The sequence below is a fragment of the Lissotriton helveticus genome, chromosome 12, assembly GCF_964261635.1.
Source record: "Lissotriton helveticus chromosome 12, aLisHel1.1, whole genome shotgun sequence".
Classification (NCBI taxonomy): Eukaryota; Metazoa; Chordata; class Amphibia; order Caudata; family Salamandridae; genus Lissotriton; species Lissotriton helveticus.
In genome coordinates, this window is record NC_136073.1 from 196854046 (window position 1) to 196873862 (window position 19817).

Below are 19817 nucleotides of genomic sequence, written 5' to 3' on the forward strand. Positions count from 1 at the left end.
TATGATTTTTGTAAACTGCTGTAAATAACAGGTGCCAGTCACAGTTCTGGAAGTAATTGAACTCTTGACCTGCCCAACCACCGCATGTTCCACCTAGGAACTTTCACCTCACTGAGCCATTGTGGGTTCATATAGTTAGACTTAATCCTGCAGCCCCCCTTGAAATCAAGCCGGTGTCACACTCTGCAAGAATGCATTGTATGGAGGCGTTGAAGACCCTCTGCTGCAGGGGTACCCGGATGTACTTGGTATATCCCGGTCTCAGGGCTACATTAATGCACTCACTGAGAAATTAAACCAGTGGCGTAGCAAATGTGTCAGGAACACCAATGAAAACATACATGTGAGGCGCCAGCCAACCATGTCCAATGCTAAAAGGCTCTGGTGTCACTGCACCTGCTGCACTACTGATAGCCATGCGCCAGAAATAAATGGCTACCGAACGTGGAAGATACCACATAGGGGCGGGGAGAGGGGGGCCTCACTGTCAATCAATGCTCACTGGCAGGTCTTTGTGTGAGGACGGCGAAGCTTACTCTCCGAATGGAGGGCACTTGCGGCAGGTGCCCTCTGGATAGCTGACTCCCAGTGTTCTCTTGCGCAGTTTTCCTATGGGCGGTGGAAGGAGCTGAATTGAAAAGAAGTGTGCACGTTCAAGCATCCCTTCCCTGCCTCCCGCGCGCATCGTCACCCGCTGCACCTTGAATGCCACGCCTGACCGAGCCTCCTCCTGCTGTAAGCTGGCATCCGTCTTACAGAGTGCAAGGCTGTAGGCCCCTGCTAGCACACACAGCGAGCCTGCACGGCTCTAGCCTTCTTGCACAAACCTACCGCCTAGTGACTCACTCACAACCACGCACCTGTACTCTCAGAGCCCCTGTGCACTCTCTGATCTCCCTCCTCCTGCAGAGTGTTTACAGACAGACAGACACCTCCAGACTGCTTGGTGCGGTCTCTTGAAATCTCTCACACCCTGCAGGGTGCTTACAGACAACATGCCCCTCCAGACTGCTTGATGACGTCTCTTGCACGCTCTCGCCCTCTGCAGAGTGCTTACAGACAGACGAACTCTTCCAGAGGACTTGATACCGTCTCATAAAGACTCTCCCCTCCTGCAGAGTGCTTACAGACAGACAGACCCCTCCAGGTGAAGCCGTCTCTTGAAGACTGTGTTCTCCTGCAGAATGCTTACAGACAGACAGGCCCCTCAAGAGGCGATGCCGTCTCTTAAAGACTCCCTCCTCCTGCAGAGTGCGTTCTGACAGACAGGCCCCTCCAGAGGGCTTGATGTCGTCTCTTGCACGCTCTCGTCCTCAGCTGAGTGCTTACACTCCTTCCCTTGCAGGCTCCCCGGCCCCTGCTCGCTTCCATCCCTGCACCTAAGACTTACAACTCCTGCATCTGCAGTAAGAGCTCCCTCCAGACGCGCCCCCCCCCCCCCCCCCCCCATCTCCTCTAGAGGACGCCTCCAGCCTTTATACTACAGAACGCTTCTATCGGGCGCTTACAGCCTTACTCACAGCCCCCCCCCCCCCCAGAAGCACAGACCCGCAGGAATGTCACCGTGCACCTTGCAGTGTGCACACAGCGCCTCTTGCTGACCCCTTCTCGCGCTCTGCTTACAACCCCTCGCGCACATGCCTGGTAGATTGATTACAGTGCGCCGGGAGGTTTGTGTGTGTGTGTGTGGGGGGGGGGATGCTGCCGACAGAAAGCTTACAGCCCCTTTTACAGTTCCCTCCTCCAGTCTACCTTCCACCCCCTCATAGTGCCGACAGCCCCTCTTGCATCTCCCCGTCTGCAGGTACCCGACAGGGACCCCAGCCCCTGGGTTGAGGCGCCCCAAGTGCAGCGCGCTTGGGGCCCTCCCTTATTGTTTACAGCCCCTCGTGCGGGGCACCCCATCTGTTTCTACCACGCTTCCACAGTGATCACAGTCCCTCTTACAAGATCAACCCCCCCCCCCTTATCCGGTGCTCACAGCGCCCCCTCTTGCAGGATCACAGACCCCCACTGCTCACAGCACCTTCTTACAAGATTACACTCCATCCCCCTTCCGCTGCTCACAGCCCCTCTTACAGGATCACAGGCCCCCATGGGTGTTTACAGACCCAGAGTGCTCAGCCCCTCTTGCTTTCACTTTTCGGCGGACTGCTCACAGCCCCCTTTACAGGATCACAGACCCCCGGCGTTCACAGCCCCCTTTTACAGGATCACACACTCACTCTCGGTGCTCACAGCTCCTGTTTCTCCCACTCTGCTGCATGGTGCCTAGAGCTCCCTCTTATAGGATCACAGACCCCCCTGAGTGCTCACAGACCCCTCGTACAGGATCACGTACTCCCCTAGGTGCTCACAGCCCCCTCTTACAGGATAACAAATCCCCTGGGTGCCCCAGCACCTCATGCTTTCACTCTTTCACAGAGCACCCCCCCCCCCCCACTTACAGGATCACAGACCCCCTGGATGCTCACAGACCCCTTTCACATGATCACAGACACCCTCAAGCCCCTCTTGCTTTCACTCTTCCGCAGGCTGCTCACCCCCCCCCCCCTTACAGGACCACATACCCCTAAGTGCCCCAGCCCCTCAAACTTACACTCTCACAGGATCATATACCCACCTGGGTGCTGCCAGCCACCCCCCCCCCCCCTCTCTTACAGTATCACAGACCCCCCAGCCCCTTTTGCTTTAACTCTTCCGCAGGGTGATCACAGCCCCCTCTTACAGGATCACAGACCCCCCCCCCTGAGTGCTCACTGCCCCCTCTCATAAGATCACAGACCCGCCTGATTGCTCACAGCCCCCTCTTATAGGATCAGAGACCCCTCTTACAGGATCACAGACAACTCTGAGTGATCACAGCCCCATCTTACAGGATCGCAGAGCTCCATGGGCGCTCACAGCTCCCTCTCACAGTGTCACAGACCCCATGGGTGATCACAGCCCCCTCTCACAGGATCACAGACTCCAAGGGTGTTCACAGCTCCCTCTCATAGGATCACAGACCCCATGGGTGTTCACAACCCCCTCTCACAGGATCACAGCCCCCTATCACAGGATCACAGACCCCCATGAGTGATCACAGACCCTTCTCACAGGATCACAGCCCCCTCTCACAGGATCGCAGCCCCCTCTCACAGGATCACAGACTCCAAGGGAGTTCACAGCCCCCTCTCACAGGATCACAGACTCTCAGGGTGTTCAGAGCCCCTTCTCACAGGATCACAGCCCCCTCTCACAGGATCACAGACCCCTCTCACAGGATCACAGACCCCCATGGGTGATTACAGCCCCCTCTCACAGGATCAGACCCCCATTGGTGATCAGAGCCCCTCTCACAGCCCCCTCTCACACTATCACAGACCCCCCTGGGTGGTCACAGCCCCCTCCCACTTTATCACAGACCCCCCTGGGTGCTCACATCTCCCTCGCACAGTATCACAGACCCTCATGGGTGCCCCCAGCCCCCTCTCACACTATCACAGCCCCCCTGGGTGATCACAGCCCCTCTCAAGGATCACAGACCCCCCTGGTTGCTCACAGCCCCACTGTCACAGGATCACAGACCCCCTGGGTGCTCACAGCCCCCTCTTACAGGATCACCCCCCTCGGCGCTCACAGCCCCCTCACAGGATCGCAGGCTCCCAGGATGTTCACAGCCCCCTCTCACAGGATCACAGACTCCCAGAGTGTTCAGATCCCCCTCTCACAGGATCACAGACTTCCAGAGTGTTCACACCCCCCTCTCACATGATCACAGCCCCCATGGGTGCTCACAACCCCCTCTCACAGGATCACAGACCCCTCTCCCGGGTGTTCACAGTCTCCTCTCACATGATCACAGACCCCCCTGGGTTCTTACAGCCCCCTCTCACAGGACCGCAGACTCCCAGGATGTTTACAGCCCCCTCTCACAGGATCGCAGACTCCCAGGATGTTTACAGCCCCCTCTCACAGGATCACAGACTCCCAGAGTGTTCACATCCCCCTCTCACAGGATCACAGCCCCCTATCACAGGATCACAGACCCCCATGGGTGATCACAGTCCCTTCTCACAGGATCACAGACTCTCAGGGTGTTCACAGCCCCTTCTCACAGGATCACAGACTCTCAGGGTGTTCACAGCCCCTTCTCTCAGGATCACAGACTCTCAGTGTGTTCACAGCCCCCTCTCACAGGATCACAGACCCCCATGGGTGAACACATCCCCCTCTCACAGGATAACAGACCCCCTTGGGTGCTCACAGCCCCCTCTCACAGGATCACAGACCCCCCTGGGTTCTCACAGCCCGCCTCCAGGCAGCTGTCTCAGTGTGAACCTCCTTCATTAGGGCAGACAGATCTGCTGTCAGTCGGCCAGATTTTCCAATTTACCGACAATGATTCTCGCATAAAAATTGATGGGGGTGGGGGCGCTCCTTCCGCGCGGCCCCTCCCCCCTCCGCGTGTGGTGTTAGTGTAGCCCGGGGGTGGCGGTGGTTCCTCCTCCCCTCCCTCCCTCCCTCCCGCTCCAGCCTCTGAGTCAGGGCTGGGGCCGAGGGAGAGAGGCAGCAGCAGCTCGGAGCTGTCAGCCGGGTCCTGTGCGTGCAATCACCTCAGGAGGAAGGGGGCGGCTCGGGCGGAAGTGGGGCCAGCTGAGGATCTGCACACCTTGGACAGGGGGGGCTGCGACCTCCGAGGAAGCGCCTTCTCAGGGAGGAAGAGGGCCGAGAGCACCCCTGGGAACCCGAACAGCTGCATCTCGCCCGGAAGGAGAGCTGCGACCCCCGAAGAGCAGGTCACTTGGAACGCCCCCACCCCCCTAAAGAAGAGAGGACTGCCACCTCTGGAGGACCGGGTCCCGGCTGCACCCACCTCTAGAAGAGAGGAGGTTCCGCTGAACTCCCCGTGGAAAAAAGTGGGCCACCCTCCCAACAACACCCCCTCGGGACCAAGGCACCTGGTGCAGCCCCTCTGGGGACCAGCGCTCGTTGGATCGCCCCCTGAGGAACTAGACACTTGAGCCCAGGTCCCAGTACCAAGACACCCAGACCTTAGGGCCAATGCTTGTTGGATCGCCCCCTAAGGAACAAGACACCTGGACCCAGCTCCCGGAGTACCAAGACACCTGCACCGGTGCCCCTTAGGGCCAAGGCTTGTTTATTGGATCGCCCCCCCCCCCTTCTCTTTGAGAACCAAGGCACGTTGCATCAGCTCCCTGAAGACCAGGGCAGCTAGACGACCCCCCCCCCCCCCCCCCCCCCATCTGGTGTCAGCCTCTCCTGGACCAGGGCACTTGGACCAGCCAGGATCTGACCCCGGAGGAGCAGTGCTTCTGGGGTGCCCCACATTTGGATTCTGCGAACCCCTCATCACCCGAGGAGCAGAGCACCTGGGCCAGCAGCCCCCCTGGAGAGGGATGCACCTCATCTGAAAAGTGCACGCGCCTCCCCACACTCCACTTCCAGGAGGAGCGAGGTGAGGTCAGCTTCACACGAAGAGGAGAGAGAGAGGTGCAGAAGGCTGGGACCCCTATTCCCAGGGAGAAGGCTGGGTGCCCCCTAAGCAGAAGTTTGAAATCTCGTGGAAAATACCCCCCGCGGGACGATCCTCTGGCCCGATAGGGTCTTGCGACCACCATGGATGTGTGCGAGCCCCTGAGCCGTCAAACCAAAGGATAAAGAGAAGCGGGGACCCCTCCACCCCCCGATCCAAAACATGGAACCCCTGTGCCAGAAACCAATCCACTGACACCCCTCGGGAGTGAATGGAGTGCAGGCTGGAGCCCCTCTTATTCTACGTCTAAAGCCGAGCCTGGACCCCCCCTCGGCGCTGCCCCCACCCCCTCGGAGGACAGGCTGCTGCGGTGTGATTTGGGGGTCTCCCGTCTTATTCTCTGGTAGCCATGGAAGAGTGACCTCGCATCATGTTCGGACTGAAGCCCCCCGTGTACTACCTGCCAGGTAAGGACCGGCGCCCCCTCCCTGCTGGCCAGGGGGGTTGTGTTTACATTCAGCCGGCTGTGCTGCCTTGTTTTGTCTTTTGTAATTGCAAGGCAGGAGTGTGGGCCGGGGGAGGGTCGGTTGTAAGTTGTTCTTCCCTCCCTGCTCTCGGTGTCAGCGCCCCCCGGGCGCCCCCTCCCTCCCTAAGTAGAGACGTGTGTTATTTAAGAGCAGGGCGGGGGAGGAGGCGGGTGTGAAGTTACTCACTGCAGGGCTCGGGGTCATTTCACGGCTCAGTGGGTGGTATCAGGTGGCGGGCGCCTGCCTTCCCAGGCCTGCCGAGGATCACAAGCTGTGTGACAGTCCCTGGGCGCCCCTCCCCTGCCTCACACCCACCGAGGAAAGGATAGCGCCTTGAGGATTCTACTATCTATATAGCTACACTGTTTCCTAATAATGCACACAGAGCTCCCACGAGACATCTTGCAATTCGATTCAGCATTTTCCAAGACGCCCCCCCTCCTCCCCCGGGTTTCTCACCCCTGGCTTCCTCTCAGCCCTTACTTGTGTTACGAGCTGGACCACGTGATATTTGACAGGTCGCTTTAATAACACCACTCTCCCACAGCGCTTTTCGCCCGCACAGGGCAGCGAAGCGCTGTACCGCAGGAGATGTGACTGAAACCGCTGTCAACCGAGGAGGGGGCAGTCGGTACCGGGGTGGGGGGCAGGCTGTCTTGGGGAGCAGAGCGTTCAGGCGGTCTTGGGCGCATGCCAGCAGGCTGTACTGGAGAGCGCTGTAGACAGTCTGTACTAGTGTGTCCTGGGAGAAGCCTGCCAGCTGTCTCTACCACTGGAACGGGGAGCAGTCTGCACTGGAGAGCAGTGTGAGCAGTCTGACTTAGGGAGACCTGGGAGCAAACTCATGCAATCTCTTACGGGATGCAGCACGAGCAGTCTCTACCGGGGAGCTGTCTCAGCAGTCTGTGTCCGGGGGAAAACTGTGAGCAGTCTGAACCGGGGAGCAGTCTGTACTTGGGTGTGTGTGTGGGGGGGGGGGGGGGGGGAGGCGTCATTGTGAGGAGTCTGTACTGGGTGGGTAGGGGTAGGGAGGGGCAGTGTGAGGAGTCTGTACAGGGGAGTTGTCTGAGCAGTCTGTGTTCGGAGGAAGACTGTCAGCGGTCTGTACTGGAGAACAGTCTGCCTTGGGAGCAGTGTGTCCCGTCTGTCCTGGGGAGCTGCCGGCAGTCTTCTTTAGGGCAGTCTAGATAGAAAACCGCACAAGTGTTCGGTCCGGAGAGAAGTCTGCCTGCAGTCTGTATTGGGGACGTGGCCTAACGGCCAGAGCGGCCGACTTTGAAGCTGGGGAACCGGGTTTGAGTCTCTGCGTCTGCTCACTATCCTGTGATTCTGAGCAAATCCCTCAATCTCCTCGTGCCTACAACATTAATGCGCCCTTCTGTAATGTAATCGGTGCTCATGTAAAGCGCTCCGATACCTTCGCGTCTAGTACGCGCTATACAAAACAGCAACAAAACACGAGAGAGCAGAGGGTGCTACGGTCTGTACCAAAGAGCATGATAGGTAGTTAATTCCAAGGAGCAGTGAGTTGAACCTGTGCATACCGTCTGCACAAGCAGCCTGCCCTTCAAAGTGGCGCTCGCTGGCTGCACGTCATCGGTGACAATATCCGAAAGCTGCACGTCTGACCAATGGCCACTCTAATTATAACTACTGAATATAGCGCTTGATGCTGCCTTTCTAATTTTTATAAGCGCCTCAAACAACAGGTATTAGTAGTAGTTAATGTAATAATATTTATTCAGTGCACCGATTGGTAATTCGCGACTTTATATCGCGCATTACTTCGCTTTTGGAGTTCAGGGCACCGAGGTGTACTGGCAGATAGGCACCCCCTCACCACAACCGTGGCATGATCCGACCCTGCTGCGGGTCACTAAGCGAGGGTTGCAGGAGAGGCCATATCTGAAAGGTCACTGCGCGGGGAGGGGCAAGGTTAGGGAGGGTCACAGGGCGAACAGGTCACATACCACTTCCGTGTCCGCGCTGGCCCGGCCCAGTCACACTTTTCAAGCTACTTCTTGACCAATTAGAGTGAGCTGAGCGTGTGCAGGTGATTCACAGCAGTGGGAGCCTAACCAAAACTACATATCCCAGAGTGCCTCATTGATTAAATGAAACCCATTACTGGAAGCTTAGACGCACCTAGGCCCCGTACAGATGACCCTATGGAGGTGTGCACGCGAGGGTGTCGCACAGTAAAGATCACTTCTACGATAGGCACAAAGGGGAAGTTAGACAGTAAAGGACACTTTCGTCTCATTTCAGGATAGATGCGAAGGATATATGAGTGGCTCACTGCTCAAGGCACTTCCTGGTGACTGCAGGTCACACTGAGAATGGAACTTCCGGTTTACTTCCTGGTGGTAGGCGCTGGGCCGCCTAAGGGTTCATAAACGGGACCAAAAGGTGACCCCGCCAGTGGATTACCCACCCTCAACAAAATTTAAAAGGGCATAGATATACCACTTGGATTGGTGTCAGCGTGTCCATGTCAACACTTTCAGACCGAAAGTAACAACCACACCTACATGCAACAGGTGACAGCTAACCCAAGCTTCCACCATCCACCCAGCACAGGCCAAGAAATAGATATCATGGCTGCTTCTCCTTGCCCTCTTTAGCTTCAGTTAATACACCCACACACAACCTTGCTAGGCACAGCATAAGCTAAATAACCCAGTTAGCACCTGCTCTTATTGTATACCCGTCTGGCGACACTCAGCAAACTTCAATTATCAACAACAAAAGCAAATGCTTGTAAACTTTCTCCTTCCTACACCTTCAGGAGATGTGAGCCACACCAATGTCAAGATGTGTGCCTTAGAAATAGGTCAACAATGCACAACAAACTTTCAAAGGTCATCAGAAGATGCTGTGCCTTCCGCGCTACACAAACAAGTTTTGGGACAGTGCTTAACTTGTGCCTGGGGTTGCCGGTGATGGGCAACCGCCGTGATTTTAGGGGACGGGGCCTTCTTTTTCACCATCAGACTGTAACAATTAGCATGACATGGAAAAGCCTAAATGTAATAAAAGGCGGGGGAAGGGATAGAAAACTAAGAACGTTGGCATAAAAATAACCAGCAAAAGTGATTTAAATCAAGAGGGAGTGTGGGGTAGTAGGAGAAAGAGGCCTGCAGTGGAATTAAGCCTAGGCAGCTTTGAAACTCAGCAACCTAGGTATTTAGCAGTGATAGCTGCATGCGGCGCAGAAAAAACTGCACTGACAAGAGTATATCATATATAGATAGCTTTAATTTTATTTGACTAATATATCAAAGGCCCTGGCCCATGGAGCAGAAGTAAAACCAATTCTACCTTTGAGCAGTTAACCTTGGCACCAGAAACCATTCCTGTCTACCTGAAGGGGCCTGTGGTCACAGTGTTGTCAATAAAACACCTCCCCAGATCCCACAGAGGCTGATCATTACCGCCCTGGTTCCGGCCTCCTCTTTCATCCAAGCTCAGGGAAGTGGATGTGAAGAACCAGAGTCGGCCTTAGATTTAAAATAAACCTCTCTTACACCTCCATACCTGGGTGGATTTAGTGCATAGGGAGGAGATTGTTGGTCAGCATCTTGGGCAAGGTAAGAATCCTGATGGAGAGAGAGAGAGCGGGGTCACCGGCTTGTGCAATGACAACAGTAGACTTCTCATTGGGTAGGATGAGGCGGGGATTGGATGCCAGACCTAAAGCAGACCAGGTCTCGCTTACCGTCAACTCCCACTGCCTCTCACTCCCAGCGTTCCAGTCAGTAGTGACAGATAGACACAGTGGGGTCCCTCAAGGGTCTGCCTTACACCTACTTTGCCTAAAGCTTGCCAGACTGAAATGTGGTAGTTCTTTCATGGATCATGACAATTGCGCTCAGCCACTCAAAGAAATGTATTTGCCAAAAGTCATAAAAAATATATAGACAACTGCATAAAAGAAAAATCAAGGTCCTATAAAGCTCTTGTCATCCTAAAATCAGGTATACAGTGGATATTATGCAATCCATGTCCACTTGCTCTCACGTTTTCGTAGGGAAGGGCACAACTTTTGGCCAGAATTTGTTGGCCTTTGACATAGCAATAACCTAGAACTATCCCAGACTGAACCCATGAAATATGGAACATTTTATTGCAGCAGCCCACCTCTATAAACATCAAACTTGTTGTGTGTAGCTCGCAAGGACTCCACGTACACACCAGCTGCAGTGGTGCGGAGTTTGGCTGCAATGTGTCTGGCTTCACAGCCTGCTCTGCCGTCAAAGCAGTTATTTCCACCCGAGCTCTGCGGCTGCTCGCATGGAACAGGCGCAGATGCTCCCGGCCACCATGGCACTGATAAGGTCGAGATTCGATTATCCTGACGGGGGCATCTGGCGTATCTGATCAATCCTTGAGAAGTCCCAGGAGCTGCCCATCAGTCCATATCAAGCAGATCGGGGTGCACACTGGCTCCCTGACGAGAAAGCAATCGGATTGAGATACTTATGGGTTGTGCCCTTCTAGATCTGGGACTCCATCATTTTAGCAGGCAATATATAGGCCTAGATACCCACTGACGTGTGACTGCTTAAGGTTCACCAGTTGCAATGAGCTCAGATGAGTGATTGTGCTGCATGCTCGTGGAGCAGACACTGACCGGCTTGCAATGTTAGAACATTTAAACTCGGCTTTTCACAGCAAAGTACCCCCCTACCCACCCCCACTTCCTCAACCAGGTTATGACGGCTGCATTTCCTAGGGACTCTCCAGTAAAAGTTACTTTCTGAAAGTGCCCAACATGAACCAATCAGTTAACCATTTTTTTTTTTTAACTTCTCCTTTCCTACACCAAGAGGCTTTGGGTTCTTTAGGGCACTGTTTCAGAGCTGATTTGCTCTGTTTTTATTCTGTACCAAGCTTCTTTGTGTTCGTGCACCTCACCTAAGACCCTTGTGACCCTCAGGATGCGTTATTTTGGGATTGTGTGGTCACTATGACTTTCTGCATGTCTGGTCGTGGCACGGGTGGGCCGCTGTGTGACTTCTAGCGTGAACGGTGGTATTGTCTATCAGTGTAGACTGTAGACCTTTCAGTATTCTCATGTTGATACTTTGGACTCATTGTTTGACTTTCAGCATGTGCTGTTGTGGATTTGCAGTGAACTTTCAGCATGTGTCACCTTTGTATTATCGGGCCACTATGACTTGCATTGTGTCTCGTAGTGACGTGGTTAGACCTGCAGCACGCGTTGTCATGGTACTGGGAGGTCTCTGTGTCTTTTGTCATCTGTTATTGTGGCGCCTTTAGGTCACTGTGGGACTTTCAGCATCTGTCATCATTGTGCTGTCAATGTCATTTTAGTACCCTTTGCTCACAGTGTGATTTTAAGCATGTGTTGTGGTGCTGCAGAGGCACTTTGTGACTTTTGAAATGTGTCCTGTTAGTACTGTGGGTTCTCTGTATGACTATCAGCATGTGTTATGATGGTACTGGTGTGACTTTCAGTATGTGTCGCAGCATGGTTAGTTCACAGTGCGACTTCCAGCATGTGTTGTGGTGTTGCCAGATCACTTTGTGACTTTTAAAATGTGTCATGGTGGTAATGTGGGTTCACTGTATGACTATCGGCACGTGTTCTGATGGTACTGGTGAGTCGTTGTATGACTTTCAGTATGTGTCGCAGCATTACTGCGTTACTTTAAGCAAATGTCCTTGTTGTACTATCTTTCGGCTCATGGCATGACATTCAGCTTGTGTCTTAGTGGGGTTGTTGGGTCAGTGTGTAACGTTCGGATGTGTGGTGGTGCTCTGTGTTCATGGTGTGACTTGTGTGGTCAACCTAGGTTTTACGAGGGTGATGCGTATACAGACACAGCCTTGTAGAAACATTTTATAAGAGTAGATTTACAATCAACATTATAGGCACGAAATATCGCTGAACCTGCATACAAAAACATATTTATATTGGGCTTATTAGATACGTAGTGAATTTTGTAAATATTGTAATGAAATGCAATGGTGTAATGACAAATATTGTATTGAAATTTGTATAAATATCTATGGTACATGGAGTAAATATTTTCCTTGTGGTCAAACATTTTTACACAGTAGAATTGTATTGTAATTGTATTGTATTGTAATTGCATTTATATAGCGCTTACTACCTCTGACGAGGCGTCGAAGCAATGTTTCGGAGAGTAGCACGCTACTCTGGGACCTATAGAGGATTAGTGTTGAATTATTATAGTGAAATATGAAAGTAATTTAAAGCGGTGGATAGGTTAGTCAGTTATTTGGATTCAGAAGGACAGAAGAGGAAAAAAGCTTTGTATTTATATAGCGCTTGTACCCCTGATGGGGTGTTGAAGCACTTTTTGTTTTTGGACGAGTTGCATGCTACTCCAGAAACCCATAAAGGATTAGTGGTGAATTAATATGGTGAAATATGAAAGTAATTTGCGTGGTGGATATTAGTCAGTTATTTGGAGTGAGAAGGATAGCGGAGGGATAGAAGGGGAAGAAAGGTTTGCATTCATATAGCACCTGTTACCCCTGATCGGTGTTGAAGTGCTTTTCTGGCCACAAATCCACACAACAGAACAACAGCAAAAAAGAGCCTCGGAGAAACATAGAGATAAAAAAACATAAAACAACAAATTAGAAAGCTGCAACGTACCTCGCTCAAAACAAACACCAAACAGGACAAACTTCACCTCTGCCTCTGGACAGTAGAAGACTTTAAAACAAATGTTTTCATGCCATTAAAACTTTTTGCCCTTGCACATTACTCATTGTTACGCGTTGGACAGCTTGACAAAGGCATGACCAATATCAGAAATCTATGTATTTTAAATAATGGGTATAGTGAAGTGGGACTGAACTTCGTTTCATTTGTGTAGGAATAAAGTGTCTCCTTTCCAGAACATTTGCCTGCACTGCGCTCTGTCGGAAACGAATATATGACGTTACAACGAATTCCGTTGCAACGCATGCCTTTACCACGCATGCGTTACAACGGAATTCGTTTACCACGCATAACATTTACCACAATTACTAGCGTGGTGACGTCATACGTCGTTAAGAGAAAGCGGAAGTTCATTTTCCGTTTTCTCTTAAACGACGCTGATACCCGACGTGACTTCAGGTGAGTTTATTTTTTTGGGGGGGGGACCCCCCAAGCCCCCCTTTTTTTAAAATTTTTACCTTTACCACATATACCTTTACTACAAACCTCGTAGTAAAGGTATGCGTGGTAAAGGCTTTCGTGTTAACCACGCATGCGTTGTACTGCATGCGTGGTTAACGATTTTGTTGTAATGGCCGTTTCCCGTCGGAAACAAGGTGGCCACACCACCCGCCTGGTCACCTGTAGCTCTTAATGGAAGCGTCCACTCCATTTGCATATGTGCACCTGCTCATCACGCACACGGACGAGTATATCCCTCAGGAGGTTTGTGTTATTTACGACTGCCTTAACCAGTAGGAAGTACTTCAACACCTTGCAAAGTCGTAGGTAGCGGGGCAAAAGCTCATCACTGGGGTCATAGGAGCACCGTATGTCACTGTTGAGGGCCTGTGGTATATATTGCCTCCTTAAATAGTGATATATTTTGCACCATTGCAGGGAGGGGGGTAACAGAGTGATAATACATCACTGTGGTACTAGGGAGCCATTCAATCACTCTGTGTGACTGAGTGAGTAGGAAGACATGACTTCAATTTGAGGCAGTAAGATAATAGTACATCACTCTGAGGTAATTGTACCAGTGTGCTGTTGTCAGACGACTATGAGGGACTAAGAAAGTAGTAGGGTATTCTGTCACTCTCAGGGGCTGGGGTAGTAGAAGGCAATTGCTTCAGGCTGAGGTAATAGTAGGACATTGGATCACTCTCAGTAGCTGAGGTAGTAGTAGGACAATGCGTCACTTTAAGGAGCTGGGATAGTAGTAGGACACTGCATCACTCTGAGGGGCAGGGGTAGTAGTAGGATATTGCATCACTCTGAGGGGCGGGGGTAGTAGTAGGATATTGCGTCATTCTGAGGAGCAGCGGTTGTAGAAGGATATTGCATCACTCTGAGGAGCTGTGGTTGTAGTAGGATATTGCGTCACTCTGAGGAGCTGCGGTTGTAGTAGGATATTGCGTCACTCTGAGGAGCTGCGGTTGTAGTAGGATATTGCGTCACTCTGAGGAGCTGCGGTTGTAGTAGGATATTGCATCACTCTGAGGAGCTGTGGTTATAGTAGGATATTGCGTCACTCTGAGGAGCTGCGGTTTTAGTAGGATATTTCGTCACTGAGGAGCTGCGGTTGTAGTAGGATATTGCGTCACTCTGAGGAGCTGCGGTTTTAGTAGGATATTTCGTCACTGAGGAGCTGGGGTAGTAGTGGGATATTGCGTCACTCTGAGGAGCTGCGGTTTTAGTAGGATATTTCGTCACTTTGAGGAGCTGTGGTTGTAGTAGGATATTGCGTCACTCTGAGGAGCTGCGGTTTTAGTAGGATATTGCGTCACTCTGAGGAGCTGCGGTTTTAGTAGGATATTTCGTCACTGAGGAGCTGTGGTTATAGTAGGATATTGCGTCACTCTGAGGAGCTGCGGTTTTAGTAGGATATTTCGTCACTGAGGAGCTGGGGTAGTAGTGGGATATTGCGTCACTCTGAGGAGCTGCGGTTTTAGTAGGAAATTTCGTCATTGAGGAGCTGCGGTTGTAGTAGGATATTGCGTCACTCTGAGGAGCTGCGGTTTTAGTAGGATATTTCGTCACTCTGAGGAGCTGGGGTAGTAGTGGGATATTGCGTCACTCTGAGGAGCTGCGGTTTTAGTAGGATATTTCGTCACTGAGGAGCTGGGGTAGTAGTGGGATATTGCGTCACTCTGAGGGGCGGGGGTAGTAGTAGGATATTGCGTCATTCTGAGGAGCAGCGGTTGTAGAAGGATATTGCATCACTCTGAGGAGCTGTGGTTGTAGTAGGATATTGCGTCACTGAGGAGCTGCGGTTGTAGTAGGATATTGCGTCACTCTGAGGAGCTGCGGTTGTAGTAGGATATTGCATCACTCTGAGGAGCTGCGGTTGTAGTAGGATATTTCGTCACTCTGAGGAGCTGTGGTTGTAGTAGGATATTGCGTCACTCTGAGGAGCTGCGGTTGTAGTAGGATATTGCATCACTCTGAGGAGCTGCGGTTTTAGTAGGATATTTCGTCACTGAGGAGCTGCGGTTGTAGTAGGATATTTCGTCACTCTGAGGAGCTGGGGTAGTAGTGGGATATTGCGTCACTCTGAGGAGCTGCGGTTTTAGTAGGATATTTCGTCACTCTGAGGAGCTGTGGTTGTAGTAGGATATTGCGTCACTCTGAGGAGCTGCGGTTTTAGTAGGATATTGCGTCACTCTGAGGAGCTGCGGTTTTAGTAGGATATTTCGTCACTGAGGAGCTGTGGTTGTAGTAGGATATTGCGTCACTCTGAGGAGCTGCGGTTTTAGTAGGATATTTCGTCACTGAGGAGCTGGGGTAGTAGTGGGATATTGCGTCACTCTGAGGAGCTGCGGTTTTAGTAGGATATTTCGTCACTGAGGAGCTGCGGTTGTAGTAGGATATTGCATCACTCTGAGGAGCTGCGGTTTTAGTAGGATATTTCGTCACTGAGGAGCTGGGGTAGTAGTGGGATATTGCGTCACTCTGAGGAGCTGCGGTTTTAGTAGGATATTTCGTCACTCTGAGGAGCTGGGGTAGTAGTGGGATATTGCGTCACTCTGAGGAGCTGCGGTTTTAGTAGGATATTTCGTCACTCTGAGGAGCTGTGGTTGTAGTAGGATATTGCGTCACTCTGAGGAGCTGCGGTTTTAGTAGGATATTTCGTCACTCTGAGGAGCTGTGGTTGTAGTAGGATATTGCGTCATTCTGAGGAGCAGCGGTTGTAGTAGGATATTGCGTCACTCTGAGGAGCTGCGGTTTTAGTAGGATATTTCGTCACTCTGAGGAGCTGGGGTAGTAGTGGGATATTGCGTCACTCTGAGGAGCTGCGGTTTTAGTAGGATATTTCGTCACTCTGAGGAGCTGGGGTAGTAGTGGGATATTGCGTCACTCTGAGGAGCTGCGGTTTTAGTAGGATATTTCGTCACTCTGAGGAGCTGTGGTTGTAGTAGGATATTGCGTCACTCTGAGGAGCTGCGGTTTTAGTAGGATATTTCGTCACTCTGAGGAGCTGGGGTAGTAGTGGGATATTGCGTCACTCTGAGGAGCTGCGGTTTTAGTAGGATATTTCGTCACTGAGGAGCTGTGGTTGTAGTAGGATATTGCGTCACTCTGAGGAGCTGCGGTTTTAGTAGGATATTTCGTCACTGAGGAGCTGGGGTAGTAGTGGGATATTGCGTCACTCTGAGGAGCTGCTGTTGTAGTAGGATATTGCGTCACTGAGGAGCTGCGGTTGTAGTAGGATATTGCGTCACTGAGGAGCTGTGGTTGTAGTAGGATATTGCATCACTCTGAGGAGCTGTGGTTGTAGTAGGATATTGCGTCACTCTGAGGAGCTGCGGTTGTAGTAGGATATTGCATCACTGAGGAGCTGTGGTTGTAGTAGGATATTGCGTCACTCTGAGGAGCTGGGGTAGTAGTAGGATATTGCATCACTGAGGAGCTGTGGTTGTAGTAGGATATTGCGTCACTCTGAGGAGCTGGGGTAGTAGTAGGATATTGCATCACTGAGGAGCTGTGGTTGTAGTAGGATATTGCGTCACTCTGAGGAGCTGTGGTTGTAGTAGGATATTGCATCACTGATGAGCTGTGGTTGTAGTAGGATATTGCGTCACTCTGAGGAGCTGGGGTAGTAGTAGGATATTGCATCACTGAGGAGCTGTGGTTGTAGTAGGATATTGCGTCACTCTGAGGAGCTGTGGTTGTAGTAGGATATTGCGTCACTCTGAGGAGCTGTGGTTGTAGTAGGATATTGCGTCACTCTGAGGAGCTGTGGTTGTAGTAGGATATTGCGTCACTCTGCCGGGTTGGGGTAGTTGTAGGACACTGCATCACTCCGAGGGACTGAGGCAGTGCAGTACCTCTGAGGGACATGGGTGACAGGTGTACCTCTCTTAGGGGGTCCCCCTGCCGCCCTATCCTCTTCTCTCTATTCACTGCACCGGGAGGTCTGGCTAGGGGAGTAAAGCCTGTCGCCTTGTTCAACTCCCCAGAATGAGCCGTAAACGCACCAATGGGGGGGGGGGGGGTTTGTTCCTACCCCACAGGTGCCGTCCGACTGCAGCAGGCCAGGGGGTCTCTGTATGCAGCAGGCCTGGGGGAGCTCTGTATGCAGCAGGCCAGGGGGGGCTCTGTATGCAGCAGGCCAGGGGGGCCCTCTGTATGCAGCAGGCCAGGGGGGGCTCTGTATGCAGCAGGCCAGGGGGGCTCTGTATGCAGCAGGCCAGGGGGGCCTCTGTATGCAGCAGGCCAGGGGGGCCCTCTGTATGCAGCAGGCCAGGGGGGCCTCTGTATGCAGCAGGCCAGGGGGGGCTCTGTATGCAGCAGGCCAGGGGGGCCCTCTGTATGCAGCAGGCCAGGGGGGCCTCTGTATGCAGCAGGCCAGGGGGGGCCTCTGTATGCAGCAGGCCAGGGGGGCCCTCTGTATGCAGCAGGCCAGGGGGGCCTCTGTATGCAGCAGGCCAGGGGGGGCTCTGTATGCAGCAGGCCAGGGGGGCCTCTGTATGCAGCAGGCCAGGGGGGGCTCTGTATGCAGCAGGCCAGGGGGGCCCTCTGTATGCAGCAGGCCAGGGGGGGCTCTGTATGCAGCAGGCCAGGGGGGCCCTCTGTATGCAGCAGGCCAGGGGGGCCTCTGTATGCAGCAGGCCAGGGGGGGCCTCTGTATGCAGCAGGCCAGGGGGGCCCTCTGTATGCAGCAGGCCAGGGGGGCCTCTGTATGCAGCAGGCCAGGGGGGGCTCTGTATGCAGCAGGCCAGGGGGGCCTCTGTATGCAGCAGGCCAGGGGGGCCTCTGTATGCAGCAGGCCAGGGGGGGCTCTGTATGCAGCAGGCCAGGGGGGCCTCTGTATGCAGCAGGCCAGGGGGGCCCTCTGTATGCAGCAGGCCAGGGGGGCCCTCTGTATGCAGCAGGCCAGGGGGGCCTCTGTATGCAGCAGGCCAGGGGGGGCTCTGTATGCAGCAGGCCAGGGGGGCCTCTGTATGCAGCAGGCCAGGGGGGCCTCTGTATGCAGCAGGCCAGGGGGGGCTCTGTATGCAGCAGGCCAGGGGGGCCTCTGTATGCAGCAGGCCAGGGGGGCCCTCTGTATGCAGCAGGCCAGGGGGGGCTCTGTATGCAGCAGGCCAGGGGGGCCCTCTGTATGCAGCAGGCCAGGGGGGGCTCTGTATGCAGCAGGCCAGGGGGGCCTCTGTATGCAGCAGGCCAGGGGGGCCCTCTGTATGCAGCAGGCCAGGGGGGCCTCTGTATGCAGCAGGCCAGGGGGGCCCTCTGTATGCAGCAGGCCAGGGGGGCCCTCTGTATGCAGCAGGCCAGGGGGGCCTCTGTATGCAGCAGGCCAGGGGGGGCTCTGTATGCAGCAGGCCAGGGGGGGCTCTGTATGCAGCAGGCCAGGGGGGCCTCTGTATGCAGCAGGCCAGGGGGGCCCTCTGTATGCAGCAGGCCAGGGGGGGCTCTGTATGCAGCAGGCCAGGGGGGCCCTCTGTATGCAGCAGGCCAGGGGGGCTCTGTATGCAGCAGGCCTGGGGGAGCTCTGTATGCAGCAGGTCAGGGGGGCCCTCTGTATGCAGCAGGCCAGGGGGGCCCTCTGTATGCAGCAGGCCAGGGGGGGCTTTGTATGCAGCAGGCCAGGGGGGCCTCTGTATGCAGCAGGCCTGGGGGGCCCTCTGTATGCAGCAGGCCAGGGGGGCCCTCTGTATGCAGCAGGCCAGGGGGGCTCTGTATGCAGGAGGCGAGGGGGGCCTCTGTATGCAGCAGGCGGGGGGGGGGGTGGGGGGGAGGGCTCTGTATGCAACAGGCCAGGGGGTTGGGGGGGGTACCTCTGTAAGCACCAGGCCAGGGGGGACTCTGTATGCAGCAAGTCAAGGGGGCCTCTGTATGCAGCAAGTCAAGGGGGCCTCTGTATGCAGCAGGCCAGGGGGGACTCTGTATGCAGCAAGTCAAGGGGGCCTCTGTATGCAGCAGGCCAGGGGGGCTCTTTATGCAGCAAGTCAAGGGGGCCTCTGTATGCAGCAGGCCAGGGGGGACTCTGTATGCAGCAAGTCAAGGGGGCCTCTGTATGCAGCAGGCCAGGGGGGCTCTTTATGCAGCAAGTCAAGGGGGCCTCTGTATGCAGCAGGCCAAGGGGGGCTCTGTATGCAGCAGGCCAAGGGGGGCTCTTTATGCAGCAGGCCAAGGGGGGCTCTGTATGCAACAGGCCAGGGGGTTGGGGGGTACCTCTGTAAGAAGCAGGCCAGGGGGTTCTCCGTATGCAGCTGGCCGGGGGGGGGGGGGGGGGGGCTCTGTATGCAGCTGGCCCATGCGAGGGTTGGAACGAGAAATCATTATATCTGCCAGGAGAGGAGCCGATGCTTGTAGCAGCTCCTCGTGATTAGAACAAGGTGTGGGGGCGAGTATTATAAACACCCCGCACTCCCTTGTCCATGATGTTATCAGGGCGGCTTGGAAAAATATTCAACCCGGCGCCATGCTGCAGTGGGTTGCGTAGAGTGGAGTTATAGTTGGGTTATGGCAGCCCTCCTGCCCTGCAGCCTGCTGGGAAAATGCCAGAGTGACCGAAAGGCCAGTCTGGCCATTACACAAATCACATGCAGAAACCGTTAAACTGGGGGGGGGGGGGGCAGGGATGGGTTTGTCCAGAGATTACCGT

The 19817-nt window shown here is 53.8% G+C and overlaps 1 protein-coding gene across 5 annotated transcripts in view; it reads left to right on the top strand.

Moving 5' to 3' along the window:
- GSE1 (Gse1 coiled-coil protein) overlaps window positions 1-19817 on the top strand; it is a 1171749-nt gene that overhangs the window by 910697 nt on the left and 241235 nt on the right. The window contains exon 1 of one of the 5 annotated variants that reach the window (XM_078669594.1): window positions 4525-5946. The exons of 3 other annotated variants lie outside the window; for them this stretch is intronic. In XM_078669594.1, coding sequence (XP_078525720.1) covers window positions 5910-5946 — 37 coding nt within the window. In that variant the 5' untranslated portion in view covers window positions 4525-5909. Of the gene's footprint in view, window positions 1-4524; window positions 5947-19817 lie in introns of those variants that run through there. One more of the 5 variants, XM_078669593.1, reaches the window with a different exon arrangement.